We start from the raw sequence: 15,067 nt of genomic DNA on the forward strand, positions 1-15,067 counted from the left end.
AAAGAGATGTTTAATGAAAAAAACATCCAGGGAATACATTTGTAGTTTGCCCTATGATAACCATAAACTCTGGGGTCTGTGACGAAAGTTTGTTTTCTGATGAAAACCCCCTGCAGACTGCGGAGCAGCCGGGCCCCACTCATCCTCAACCTTGGTCTCCCTGGGCACGATAAGGTACCTGTGTTATCTCGGAGCGAGCGCTGCCCTGGGTGGAGCAGGAAAACCAGGCAGCTCTTATCCACTCGCTGATTTCTGACAGCATTAAGCACTAATACCTCGAGAAAACCCTCAAACCTCTGCCAGCGCTGCCGCTGTTGCCTGCAGGGCCTCATGCGAGGCACCATGGCCAGGCCACTGCTGTCAATGGACTACACCAGGAGAGTGACACCACTCATGCCCACTTATTTCACAGTGTGATGAAAATAACACCTACTTATAATTAGGTTGGAAGCGTTTGTGTGACTGGTAACCATTCCCGCTCCGCAGGCCAAACACCAAGGGGAAGTCAGCAACCTGCGTTAACATCCCAGCACTGACCACACAAAAAAGGTCACTGTGGGGTTTAACTTAGAGCACCAAGGGGACCAAGGGACACCACCTCTCCCCGCACAGCCATCAGCGGCACCGCTGATATTCTTCCTACCAAAAAACAGGTGAAAACCCTAAAAACCACCCTAAAAACGCGTGTGCCGTGTGTACCCCTCACACACTCCCCACAGGGCCGAAGCGCAGCCTCCCCTCCCCCGCGCTGCCGCGCTATGGCGCCGCCTGCTGCTCCCCCTAGCGTCCGCGCCCGCCGCGTGCCGCGCCGCTCCTCGCCCCGCCCCTCCCGCCGGCCACGCCCCCCTCCCGGTGACGTATGGCCACGCCCCCCACGGCTTCGCCGCTGCCGCCGCGACTTGAGGGCGCGCGCCGAGCTCCGCGGCTGCCCCGCGCTCCGCGTACAGCTCCGCACCGCTCCGCTCCGCTCCGTTCCCCGCGCCGGGACCCGGCCATGAGTGGAATTACTGCGGTGCCCGCCGCGCTGTAGCCGGGATCGCTTCTTTCTGCGCCCCGCAGGTAAGTGCGGGATAAGCGCTTTCTCCGCGGGAGTCGCGCGGGCTGGGATATGAGGGGAGTGCGGCGATAGAACAAGAGGAGAAGAAGAAGGAGGAGGCGGCGGGAAGTTTGGGAGCCCACCTTTCCTTCTTCTTTCCCCCCATCTCCCGAACTCCCAGGGTGCGGGCATTGGCGCTGCGACGGGGAGCGCCCCGCTGTCTGCGCGGCAGGGCGCGGAACGCGGCGGACACCCCCGCGGGCACGGCGGCGGCTGCAGCCGGCCTTTGCCATCCCCATCACCCGCCGCATACTTGGGGCGCTCCCGAAACTGCCAGTGCGGTACCGGTGTCGCACCAGCCCCGGGAGAAAGAGCATAAAACCGGGTTCCGCGGGAGCGCAGGGACCCGCGTAGCAGCAGCGTCGGGCCGGCTCCCCGCGCCCCTCCTGCGCTGGGACCCCAGTCCCTTGATGGAGCGGGGCGGGGGGCTCTTGCTGCCCATACCCCGCGTTTCTGCCCTGGTTTGCCCCCTCCGCACATACATTTTTAGGGAGGGCGGGAGCGTCTGTAGCATGTCCGCTCCCTCCCCCAACCCGCGGTGTCTCCGCGGACGCGCAAATTCTGCGGGCGAGAAGCTGGGGAACAAAATGGTTGCACGTACGTTGAGGAGGAATGCAACAGGCCCCAATTCCCTTCAAACCGCCCCCCTTGTTGGAGGAAGAAGAGCTGGCTGATAATCCCCCCGGCATCCGAAAGGCCCTCGCCTAGTTTTAATCAACTTTGGTGGTGTTTTCAGTTTATTAAGTGATTGTCTGCCCTTCTATAAGCACGGCAAACAGCGTTCAGGAACGGCTTGCAAATAAATATTTCATCCACTTGTTCCTTTGCACACCTCATCTCTGCCTTCTTCTCCCCCCAAAACCCGTTTCACGGCTGCCAGATGTGCCAGAGCCTTTTGTTTCACCCATTTCCTCCAACAGCAATAGGAGCTGCAACTTAGTTGTGGAGGCAAAGCCCGAGCATCCCTGCAGATCCCAGCCTGGCATCTGCCATAGCATACGGCACTAGGCACAGCTCTGATTCTGGGGTTGGTTTGGAGGTTTTGGGTGCCTCTTTAGTTTGCAAGATCCACCCCTCTCCCTTGGTGGATTAAAGCTGAGCTCTTTGCCCAGCCAGCTGCCCTTCTGGCTCAGTCCTTCTGTTTGAGATAGCCTAAATTCTCCTCTCCCTGACCGCAGAGGGGTTTGGGTGCAGCCCTGGCGCAGCAGCCAGCCCAAGTTGTGAGGAGTGTTGCAAATACCACGACGAGTGCATGTAATTAATTAATGCATGGAGTGCTGTTAGCCATGGGTTACTAATTTGGACTGAAGGCAAGTCTCTTCCCTTCTTCAAGGGGTCAGTTCTGGCCGGTTAAAGAGTGCAGCGGAGTATTTTGTGCACCAGATCCCCACGGAAAGGCAGGATTACTTCACTATTAAATCGTATTCCTGCAAAAGAGCATGTCAGCTGGATGCATTTTCTTATCGCCACTTGGAAATGCAAACCCTCAACCTTCTTTTTTCTAAGTAAACCCTCTGTGCAGAGAAAAAGTGTGGAAAGAAAAGGCTGAAAATGTTCAGACTTTAAAAAAATAAAATCATTATCCTGACCCCAATTTCCTTGACTAAAATATACTGCCCAAAAAGACAGAAGCATCAATTATGCTCACCATCTACTGCCTGGGGATACGGTGTCTTAATGAACATTTCTTTGAATTAGAGTGAAAAATGCATTTGTCAATTCAAGTGTGCAAAGACAAGAATGATTTGCTATAAAACAGAAAGATCAGTGTGTGTTTTCTTTGTCAATAGATGCCACACGTTAGGTCATACAGAAGAGGTTTCAGTGCCCTTCCCTCTCCCCCCTGCCACCCCCCTAAAAACCACCCTCAAGTTTCCTTGCATTTATTTCAAACCCATCCAGTACAGCCCTGGTTTAAGATCAGTTTTCAAGTATTTCATAAACAAAAGGTATAGCTGGGTCTAGAGAAAGCCAATTATCTTTACATATACTGAGGTTATTCTAATCCTCCTATTCATGCTGCTATCAAGCTTCTCTATTTTTCCATCCACATTTAATCACTTCTAAAAGCTGTATTTATTTTCTTCCTGCCTTCTGCGCTCCTATATACCAGAAACAGTGACAACCCTTAGCACAGATTTAAAATGCTAATTCTCTTTTCCCTGTATATTCATACAGTTTTCTTGTAACTGCAGAAGGACCAGATAAATGCTGGAGTTAATACAACCAACTGGGAAATAAGAGTCTGTAAGCTCCCTAAAAAGAGTTCTTTTTTAACTGATTTTAATTCCCTCCTTTGGAGGCTGCCTCTGTTTTTCTGAACAGGAGACTCTGTTGTAATTAAAGCCGAGAAAACTGGACAGCAGCAAAACCCATCTGACTTGTGGCTCTTTAAAGCAGTTTTTGTAGCATGTACCACCCCCCAGTGGGCAAAAGAACTCTGTAGTAAACTCAGAGCAGGCTTTAATCCGCAGAAATGAAGTGGATGCCTTTTACAAGAACAAAATAAAACAGCGTTTCTGGGTTGGTTTGAGGGTTATTTTTCCTTCTTTTTTTATTCGTTTTCCCTTTGTCACCGGTAGCTCGAAGTTGAAGGAGCTTGTGGAAGGCGGTGGTGACTAATCAAAGCAATTGCTGGAGTTTGCAAACTTTGCACTGCAATTATTTGAAGTGGCCCCGGTTGGTAGATGGCCATCTTTGTCTGCTTCTCGCAGGAAGCATGGAGGCTAATGGCTAGTTATTTCTGAAGTGTTTTCCTTAATCACTTCAAAGCACAGGGATGCACAGAAGAATTAATATGGGATTGCTTACATTTCTTTTTAATAAGTCACCAGCTATCACTCAGGGCAGGCATCTGGAGCAGTGTTCAGTAAATATATCATCACAAACTCTTCCTTTTGTGAGCTGGAAGGACTCGAGCAGTCTTACAGCTTGACTTCTTTAAAGCTTAGTTTTTGAAGGAGCAAATGTAGTGCTCTGGAGATGCACAAGCGACTCTTTTAAAATGTAAGGAAAGAAAACTACTGGGACTTTATCAAGTGTTTAAGTAATATTTTTACATGCCTCATTATTTTGTGCCACGAATTCCCTATCATGTATAATTCCACCAAAAACTTGTCGAGAGGTGGGGGGGGGGATAGATCTTTAACTTGAAACAATGGCAGTGTTTGTTCTCTATTCTTTCAAGCAGGGGTGAGTTACCTCAGCAGCAGCTCTCAAAAGAAAACCTAGAAGCCATAATTGGCTAAACTCAAAGAGCACTAAAACACAAACCAAAAAGCCATTGCAAAACACTCCCCCTCAAAGTGCTCTTTCAACGTGCAACCTCTGCAGGAGCAGAGTAGTCAAAACAAGAGAGTGAGTAGGAATCACGTAATAGTCTGGATCTTTTCAACCTCGCTTCTTCAAAACGAGGAGAGGTTTTTAGAAGTAAACTTCAGAAGGGAACAACTCGTAGTTCATTTCCATCCTCTGCAGCAAATACTGGTTTGGCTGATCTTAGGCGTGGAGTCAGGCTTTTACTCTGAATCCCGTTCTAAGTCAGATTCACTTGCATTTGAAGGAAGATCACATAAAAATTTGCATTTTTTTAGGTACTTGAGTTGGAATTAATAAGGCAAAAGCTGTTATTTTATATTCAACTGCGGGGGAGGGGGGGGCAAATTTTCTACAAGTAAAAGCTGCAACAAAAGAGCAAAAACAAAAAGCCCAAATTTCACCAAAACACAGAGATAAAACCTGACTGAAGGGCTCACTCTCACTTTAAGAATCCACTTTACATTCTTTACCCCTTGGAAAGACAGCTAGAGGACCTTCTGCTCCCCAGCACCAAACAAAAGACTGGGGCACCTTCCTGAAATATGATGATCGTGGAAATTGCAGCTCCTAGACAGGGTGCTTAGAAAGCATTTTGCTGTCACTATCAACTAACCCTGAGTAATACCCTTAAAGAAAACAAAGTATGGGCATTGTTTTAAGGGTAGATTAGCACTGTGGAACTTCTTTTTGTTTGCTTTCAATAAAACAAACCAACTTGGTGAAGCTATTTAAGAGGCACCATGACCTTTGGAAGCTGAAATGGATGTATATGAAGTAGATTTGACAAGTATTTTTAAAAAGGAGTGCATTTGGTGCTTCAGATCCATTTCAGAATCTAAGCAAATAGAGAATTCTGGAATGTAACTACACTGATGAAGCAGAATTAGGCTTATCATGTACATATATTAACTTCAAATGATACTCTTGTCATTTATAATATGAAAATCCAGAGTTGTTTCCCTTCCCCCTGTTACTTTGATGGTTAGAAAGAAGCCCCTGAACTACCAGAGTTCCTGCCGGCAAACACAGAGGTAGATTAGAAATTCAAATAAGCATTGTGTGACCTCGAGTCAGGAGGTCTTGATTTTATTCACATTTTATCACAGCTTGGGAAGAAAAGAGCTCTTTGGCACCATTTTTGAGGGTTAAACCCCCACCTTTTCAAATATACCCAAACTATTTCTTTCCTTCTCCTTGCTGCCTACAGGGACAGGGAGTACAGCTGGACTCATCCCTTAGAGTAAATATTCTTTGATACATTTTTCTTGTATAGTGCAAATTACTTTTACCATTTTAAAATAAGATGTCCCCTGCTTAGCTGTGCTCCAGCGATAAGTACACACGCGAGGGCTCAAGCATTACCACTCTCTGTAGTGATTCACTTGCTTTACAGTGTCCCAGAAAAAGTAATTGAAGCATGCAGTTCAGTGAAGTTCATGAAAACACTCAGCTCGGAATAAAGATAAGCAGAAAAGCTGCTGTTGGGTTGTTCCGACGTTACTTTTGTTACCAAAGAAAAGTCATTCTTTGCATTTTAAAAATGAATTTCAGCACATACTTTGTGAAAATCGGCTTCGTTCAAAAGTAATGGCTTCTTTCAAACCCATGTGGCCATGAAGCCTCCCAGTCTGATGTTGCAGAAACCTGGCCACAGTGTCTGTACCAGTGGGGGTCACTTTTCATCCTGCCGGATCAGCTATAATGACTTGATGTCAGAGAATATTTAGAGAGAGCTCAAGAAGGGGAAAGTTGGAGCATGGCAGCAGGATTCCCTTCTTCTCTGTAGACAGATCACTGGAGCCTTTGATATGCAAAAACATTGTTTTCAGCTATGGCTTGAGATATAAAAGGGAAGTGCGAGATATCCAACAATCAAGACCTGAAGAAAAGTATTCTAAGTTCAGAAAAAGGAGTGGGGGGTAGGGTCTTAATCCACATTTTTGAAACAGTGTCTCTTCTCCAAAGAGACCTGCTTTTATTTTTCTCACTCTTGTTTTCATGTTTCAATTTGGAGAGAAGGGCCAAAAAAATTCCAAGAATTTAATGAGCTTTAGTGCTTTCATTTTAATCCTACACGTTACTGCTGCTGTAATAGCAGCAATAAATGAAGGGATGACTATCAACTGGAGCAAAGAGGAAACAGTTTATATGCTAGGAAAGTAAAATAAATGAACTGACTTTCTCATGTGTGTATGTGTATCTTATATATGCACACTAGAACCTCTGGTTTGCTCAATACTAACTGTTTTTTTACAGCTCTAAGGAAATGTGGGGGGGGTTCCTTAAGTAATTAAAAGTTATTGTAACCTTCAAAGGCCTGTTTAAGAAATGTATATTCCTATGTCACAGTATATATCCAGAAAATAACCTCTGTCACAACTTCTCATTAGCTCCTAAGAGATTCCTTTTTTTTTCTACAGCTCTTAAGCACCTCTTTATCTCAGAGTTTCAGGAATAGAGCCTGGATTTCTATCCCCAAACACATCCGTAATACAGCACAAGAAAACTGGACACTGGAAGACTGTGGAGCTTTTTTTGTTCCATTTTATAACGATTGCATAATTTACCCACATTACATAAGTTACCAAAAAAACATGTATTCCCTTATATTCTAAAATGTGGCCACTCAGGTTGAGTTTTGGCCTTAAATAAAGCATATGATAATATATTTATTTATGCCACCGTGGGGGGGTGTCTCATTTTGAGTTTCTATTTTCATTATACTGCTGAAAACAAGGTGCAGAAACAAAGCTCAGATGAGCATGAAAGCAGCATCAGGAGAGAAAAGGCTGTTTACCATTCCCTCACCAAAGTGTCTCACCTTCTACTAAAATGGAGTTTTGGGAGGGGGGTTTGGTTGGTTGTCAAGGGCTTTTTTAAGGTCAGTATTTTCCTAAGGGAAAAAAAAAGCATAATTGTTATCTATGTCAATAATTTTGTATCATTTCATATTCCTTGTTGCTATAGGAATATTACAAATTATTTTTTGATGGATTGTTTCAAATCGCAAGGCAAGAGGTTTAAAACAGAGATTGTTTTTGTTTAGGCCTACCTAGTATTTTCTAAAGGACCAGAAGCTACTCTAGTTAAGCTGGTAGGAAGGCAGCTAAGTAAGCATTACTCAGCATGGTGTTTCTTCCCAGCATTTCAGTTCCGAGGCTTGTGCTTAGTTCTCTGGACAACATGCAGCCATGAAAGGGAGAAGTAAGTAAACATTAAGGGTTCCTCTCATTTCAGATTTCACCACTTCTATTTCAGACATACTGCCTACATGCTTTGAGGGGACAGGAACTCGATACCTCAACTGGGTACTTGCTCCAGCAGTGATATGAAGTAGCCCAAGTTAATAATACCATTCAAAAAATAACCAAATAATTAGAGTTCTTCAAGAAATAGGAAGAGCCAAGACTGAAAACAGTGTTTTTTCCTGAAATGAGGAAAACTGGATAAAATGCTATAATCCAAGCACCAATTCCACTGTGCAAAGTGACAAATACAACAGATCAAGCCCATTAAGGGACAAAACCCACATATGTATCTTTGTTGTCAAAGACTTGACACAGATGCCTGGCTAGTCCCCAGTTCAGCATGCTGTAGATGTCAAATATTAATACAGGATCTCATAAAAACATTTCCCCTTTCATGCAGTAACTGCTGAATGGTAATTGGCTCCCTTTACATTTAAAACCAAGGAGAGGATCATCATTTATCTCAATGTACCAAGAACACAAAGCAAGCAAACATTTTGGCCTCCTCCAAGGAGTTAGGACTAGTATTTGTAATCAGGTGGGAAACATCACTTACAAATACTTTGTTACTGCCTGTCAATTCAGGATGACTTTATTTTGTGCTGAAGGAAAGGAAGATGTAGCTCCAGCAAAACCGCAGTAACATGAGACTAAACAGCAGCAATGTTTTCTTAAAGAGCTCTGTATTTTGCTGAAATACAACTATTTTGGGCAAACAAGATGTATGCAAGTCACGGATGCGATAAGCACAGCATGATTTACATAGGGGGTGCAACACAACTCATATTAGTGTCCACCGGTTGTGATTAATTCCAGTTTCTTTTGTTTCTCCTTTTGCAGGAAATTCAGAGTTCAAGGAAAGCTTTACAAGAGGAGTTTTCTTTGAAGGACATCGTATTTTTGTGGGGTTTTTTTTTAAATGAAGAAAACCATCTGAATTGCCTGACAGTTCTACAGTACAGTCACTTGCGTTCTCGCAGCGCAGGAGGAATTCTTTCCTGCATTACAAATTGGGAAGAAGTGTTAAAAAGTGAGAGTCGGAAAATGGTTCTCTGAGAGGCGTGGATGTATCAGGATGTAGCTACTGTGCCACATTTATACTTGGATAATTCTGGACAGGAAAAAGCAGCTCCATTCCTGACCTCCTGAAGAGGCTGCCATCCTTCAAGCCTCAGCATAATGAATAGTTTCCATCATGCGGCGCTGAAGTTACCACCTCTGACTACTACGCTGCACAGAAGAGTTTGTAAGTGTTACAAAGAAAGTAATTCCTGCTAAAGGCATTAAACCAAACAAAAGAGGCTCTTCATTCACAGACTTTACATGAGGACAGAAATAGAGGGAAGCTGAAGCTTTTCTACGCCCCAGCCTGGTGTGCTTATGTACCATGATAAATCTTGGTTGGAATGCTCATTGAGTGTCGTGCCAGGAGCCAGGAATCACACAGCGCCGAGGAGGGCCATCTGAGTAAACACCACTGAGGAAAAACACAGCTCCATGGAGTAAACCGTAAGAGTGACTCGTGAGAAAGACATTCCTTTACTGGATATCCTCAAGCACAAACTTTACTCATACCTTTAAATACGGTAGGATCAATATTAATTTATTTTCCCTTTTTGTGCCTCAGAGAATAAAGTTCAATTAATATATGAACCCACAAGAGAAAAGGTCATGACACCGCTTAATGCATAGGTCATCTTGCAGAAGTTCTCACAACCCTAATTACAATGGTAATTGAATTATGTTGTCTTAAAAGCTATAAAAATGCTAATGACCTGAGCTCAATGTACAAACACACTACCGATGCGAAGTACAATTTCAGTCTCAAGAGTTAATTTATATTATCCTACCATGCACAGTTTCAACTAATAAGATGGGAAAATGTGGTTAAACCTTCCAAATAGTCTCTTATTAGTGTATTGCTTAGTAAAAGACTTCTGAGAATGACTAATATTTAAACATGAAATTAAGCATGTAATGAAGTATTCTGTCCAGTCAACTAGAAAGCCATAGCTCTACCAGCTACGTCATGTTGTTGGCTACCTACCAGTTGTAACATTCACCTTGCTAAACATTCCAGCTCAAAAAACACCTGAAGTAGGCTGCAGTATCCAAGAGATGCTCAACATGATATTGAGCACTTTGGAAAACCTTGGAAAAAAGTCTTTAGCTGGCCCTTAGTCTTTTGCTTGTTGTGCTTTGCTGTTAGGACTTTTCTGGACCTCCAGAACAGCTACCACTAAACTTGTGGGTTTGGTGAGGGGTGCCTGGGCTAGTTAGCTGGCTGAGGAACTGCTGCTTAACTTTCAGATATAGAATGATGTACTTGAACTCTGGTATGGCTTCAGCTCTGTACTTGCCTGGTATTTGTGAACAAGATTGTCTGCACATGAAGTGTGAAGGGATTCTTAGAAAGAGCCTTTATGCTTAAGCAAAACAATTCACACATCAGACATACCTGATTATGTTCCTTTCAACTGCTATGCAGAATAACCTATTAGCTTAATTGAATTAGTACAAGAAGTAGTACAATTATTGATGTAAGGAAAGTAAAATGTGTCTAAGAGCTTGAATTCTGGTTTAATATGTGTGTTTCAGATGTCTTCTGTAATGTTGAAGTTGAATTTTCACTGCAGTTTCTTCGCTGATGATCTGGATAATTTTGTTTGTTTGGTTTTTTTAGATTGTTGAAGATCAGAACTGTATACAAATCTCATCATTCCTGACCATGATTAGTGTAACCTGGAGCATCTTCCTAGTTTGGACTAAAATAGGGCTGTTACTTGACATGGCACCGAGTTCTGTTAGTGCCAAACCATGCCCTTCAGTATGTCGCTGTGATATGGGTTTCATATATTGTAATGATCGCGATTTGACGTCTATTCCTACAGGAATCCCAGAGGATGCTACTACCCTCTTCCTTCAGAACAATCAAATAAATAATGCTGGGATTCCTTCAGAACTGAAGAACTTGCTTAGGGTGGAAAGAATATATTTATACCACAACAGCCTAGATGAATTCCCCACTAACCTCCCTAAGTACGTTAAGGAACTGCATTTGCAGGAGAACAATATAAGGACCATTACTTATGATTCACTTTCACAAATTCCTTATCTGGAAGAACTGCATTTGGATGATAATTCTGTTTCCGCTGTTAGCATTGAGGATGGAGCCTTCCGGGACAACATCTATCTCAGACTTCTTTTTCTCTCTCGAAATCACCTTAGCACCATTCCCTGGGGCTTGCCTAAAACCATAGAAGAGCTACGCTTGGATGATAATCGTATTTCCACGATTTCAGAGCCGTCCCTTCAAGACCTTACAAATCTAAAACGCCTCGTTTTAGACGGGAATCTTCTAAATAATCATGGATTAGGAGACAAAGTCTTCATGAATCTAGTCAATCTTACAGAACTGTCGCTGGTCCGCAACTCGCTCACAGCCGCCCCGGTGAATTTGCCAGGAACAAACCTAAGAAAGCTTTACCTTCAAGAAAACCACATCAACCGTGTGCCACCCAATGCTTTCTCTTACTTAAGGCAGTTGTATCGACTAGATATGTCCAACAACAATCTCAGCAATTTACCTCAGGGGGTCTTTGATGATCTGGACAACATAACTCAACTTTTCCTTCGCAACAACCCTTGGAACTGTGGGTGCAAAATGAAATGGGTACGCGACTGGTTACAGTCATTGCCTTTAAAAGTTAATGTGCGTGGACTGATGTGTCAGGCACCAGAGAAAGTCCGTGGAATGGCTATCAAAGACCTCAGCGTGGAACTATTTGATTGTAAGGACGATGGCATGATGAGCACCATCCAAATCACTACCGCGGTACCAAACACCCTATACCCGGCCCAGGGCCACTGGCCGGTTTCTGTGACCAAACAACCAGACATCAAGACTCCCAACTTAAACAAAAACTACAGAACCACAGCAAGCCCAGTGCGCAAAATCATTACAATATTCGTGAAGTCTGTAAGCACGGAGACTATCCACATCTCCTGGAAAGTTGCACTACCAATGACTGCTTTAAGACTGAGCTGGCTCAAGATGGGTCACAGCCCTGCCTTTGGATCTATAACTGAAACAATCGTTACAGGCGACAGAAATGACTATTTGCTCACGGCTCTCGAACCGGAATCGCCGTACCGCGTGTGCATGGTTCCCATGGAAACCAGCAACATCTATCTCTCCGATGAAACGCCTGAATGCATCGAGACCGAGACAGCCCCTCTGAAGATGTACAACCCCACCACGACCCTCAACCGGGAGCAGGAGAAAGAACCTTACAAAAACTCCAGCTTGCCCTTGGCCGCCATCATCGGCGGGGCGGTGGCGCTGGTGGCCATCGCGCTGCTGGCCCTGGTCTGCTGGTACGTCCACAGAAACGGGTCCCTCTTCTCCCGGAACTGCGCCTACAGCAAGGGACGCCGGAGAAAGGATGACTACGCTGAAGCGGGAACCAAGAAGGACAACTCCATCCTAGAAATCAGGGAGACTTCTTTCCAGATGATACCAATAACCAATGACCAAGTGTCCAAGGAGGAGTTTGTAATACACACCATTTTCCCACCTAACGGCATGAATCTGTACAAGAACAGCCACAGTGAAAGCAGTAGTAACAGGAGCTACAGAGACAGTGGTATTCCAGATTCAGACCATTCACACTCATGATACTGAAGGACATGAAAACTGGTTTGGGTTTGGTTGGGTTTTTTTTGGTTTTGTTTTTTAAAGAAAACGAGAAAAGACTGACATTTACAGTTGCTGTTCTACTGCAAAACACTGGATTAAAAGACTGACAAAGCAATGTACTGTACATTTGCCATATAATTTATATTTAAGAACTTTTTATTAAAAGTTTCAAATTTCAGGCTACTGCTGCGATTAATGTAGTGGGGATACCTGACCACAATTCTATATTTTAGTATTTTTTAGTAATTTGTACTGTATTTTCCTTGCTAATATTGAAGTTACAGACCATTTAACTTTTGTGTTCTACTGAGTAAGATGACTTGTTGACTGTGAAAGTGAATTTTCTTGCCGTGTTGAGCAGTCAGAACATTCATCTGAGATCCTTGTAAGTGTAAGCACAGGCCATTTTTCACTTTGGTATCAATAAAACAATGTTGAACCTGGCGAATCAGGAACATCAAGAAGTGGCTGCAAAAACTCACAGAACTTTCAATGTTGGGTCTATTCAATCTGTAAACCACAACAATATTCAATAAACAAAAATGCGTGTAGTAATGGGCAATATCAGCTGTCTGGATATATCCATTCAACAATGGTGACATCCAATTTAAAAGAAAATAAGCAAATCGATGACATCCATGAGACTGAAGCTTTTGACATGTGTCAAAAAAAAAGAATTGATCCCTGGAAAAAAGCCCAATCAAATTCCTAACAAGGAATTCAGAAATATGTACTAGGTTCTACAAACCATGGGCGTAGACAGGGCTTACAGATAGGTTTCTGGTTATCAAAACCAGTGGGCTGTTTATTACAGAGATAACAGTGATAGATGGTCACAGGCATTTGAGAGGCAAGGGCAGGAGGACAGAGACAACACTTGGAAACTGCTTTGAACAGACAAAGGGCTGAAAGTGCAGTTTTGTAAGGAAAGAGGGGGATAAAAAGGACAGGTAATGTAACAAGGTCTCGAAAACTTGAGTCACAAAGGTAAGCAGACAATTGGGGAATACAATGAGCTAACAGTATACAGGTATGTGTTCAGTGTACTGCCATTACAGTCAGGAATACTGCCCATTACTGTCACAGTTTTCCAGAGATTCCTGGATAAATCTGTAAGGGTAACATGTTTCTTTCTGCCTTCCTACTGAACGATGAGCTTTTCATGTTTAAACCCCAAGCCACTCTCTGTTGCCGTAATCATTTGTTTCTTCAACTAAAAACCAAAGTGCTTTGTATGCCCTTTGGCCAGTCTTGTGTGTGCCTTGATCCAACGCTACATGTATCAAGCTTTTAAAAACTTTTAAAAAAGGACAAAAAAATAAAATACCCATTTTTTCATATGTAACTTCACCATGAAAAATACTGGTCTTATTGATGAATAAAGTTGGAAAACCAGGTTGAAAGAATGCTGCATCTCTGCAGCGCACTGGAAGGAAACCAGCTCAGAAGCTACTGCTTTTCAGGTCATGGGCTTCGCCTTTTGCTTTGTTCAGCTTGACAGTATTACACTGGCAGGATTTCTTTAGTATTGATTACTTGGGAAACAGGTTTTCACAAGTTTTAAATGTGTGAACAAAAACAGGGAGGGAAGGCACAGAGTTACCCACCCTCTGAGATATGAGTTTTTCCTGACTGAAACAGCAAATAGAAAGTATTTTGGACAATATCTCAAATGAGAAGGAATGTTTACCAAACACCATTCAGTTTTGACAATTTTAGCAGTGCCTGGCCTGCTTGTATCCTTAAAAGTGGTAAAGGACGGAAGATGTCAAGAAAAAACAGTGACAAACAGAGTGATGGTTTCAGCAGCCTGCAAATGATGCTCCTGCCAGGGACCCATCCTACTGCACAGACCCAAAACTTCCAGTAACACAGCTCTTTTCATCGTCATTTTCCAGATGTGCCCAGGGAAGTTCCTCTCCAAACTCCCTGTGCCATGGTTACTGGTTCCTCAGCCTCACCTTCAAGAATGCCTGCTGTGGTTCCTGAGCAACAGAGGAGTGGCACCGTGCTTCCCTGCTGACCTTACACAAATCATGTCTTCTTCACACGGAGCACTGAGTGGATCCACGATCCCAAAAGTAACAAAGAGGCATGTTATTCTGTACAGCAGTGAGCTCAGCTCAGTGCTACGCACTAAATGAGGCTAATTTGCCTTATTTTCCCATCAGGTACAAATCTAGGCAAGGGGGAGAAAGCCAAAAGTAAGCACACGGAGCCTGATAATGTTCCTGTGCGAAAGGCTTCCCAAGTAGTAAGTGGAAAAGAAAACAAAACATGGATGGAGAAGACAGACCTGTTTTTCATCTAAGCTAGCACATAGGGACCCCTATAGCAGAGATAAATTTAACAGCTGGGTCACTGGCAATAGATGACTAGTTCCTTGCCATCAGCTCTCAAAATTAAATGGGTTTTCCTGCATTTTCAAGCAATTTACATGAAAACCTCTCTCCTAGTTGACTCTAAATTTGTGTTGTGAAAAGAGTAAGGTAACACTCAATGGGTACTCTCCCATGTCTCTCCTGAAGCACCTCTGCCAGAGGTAGCCTGGTAATGGTACTTGGCATGTACTACACATCTCAGTGATGCCATACAAATGGGGTATAGGAAAATTGCCATTTGAGGAGGAGATAATTGCATGTGAACCTTAAGCACAAGTACTTTTCATGTGCAATATATGTACTGTGAGGCAGTAGTATACAAATC

The 15,067-nt window shown here is 43.6% G+C and overlaps 2 protein-coding genes across 10 annotated transcripts in view; one reads left to right on the forward strand and one right to left on the reverse strand.

Moving 5' to 3' along the window:
- The window catches only part of MACROD2 (mono-ADP ribosylhydrolase 2), a 741,850-nt gene that overhangs the window by 625,945 nt on the left and 100,838 nt on the right, over positions 1 to 15,067 (reverse strand). The gene's annotated exons all lie outside the window — the stretch shown is intronic.
- FLRT3 (fibronectin leucine rich transmembrane protein 3) lies at positions 869 to 13,711 on the forward strand. Its single transcript, XM_061364761.1, has 3 exons — positions 869 to 1,059; positions 8,503 to 9,248; positions 10,346 to 13,711. The coding sequence occupies exon 3, from the start codon at positions 10,391 to 10,393 to the stop codon at positions 12,338 to 12,340; it is 1,950 nt and encodes a 649-aa protein (XP_061220745.1). The 5' UTR covers positions 869 to 1,059; positions 8,503 to 9,248; positions 10,346 to 10,390; the 3' UTR covers positions 12,341 to 13,711.

The sequence above is a fragment of the Neopsephotus bourkii genome, unplaced genomic scaffold (genome assembly GCF_033783945.1).
Source record: "Neopsephotus bourkii isolate Nb327-2 ecotype Australia unplaced genomic scaffold, CSIRO-AGI_Nbou_v1 NB_1250, whole genome shotgun sequence".
In the NCBI taxonomy this organism is placed as follows: Eukaryota; Metazoa; Chordata; class Aves; order Psittaciformes; family Psittacidae; genus Neopsephotus; species Neopsephotus bourkii.

Excerpts from the sequence above, each read along its gene's own strand:
- FLRT3 (XM_061364761.1), top strand. The coding sequence starts at position 10,391 with ATGATTAGTGTAACCTGGAGCATCTTCCTAGTTTGGACTAAAATAGGG.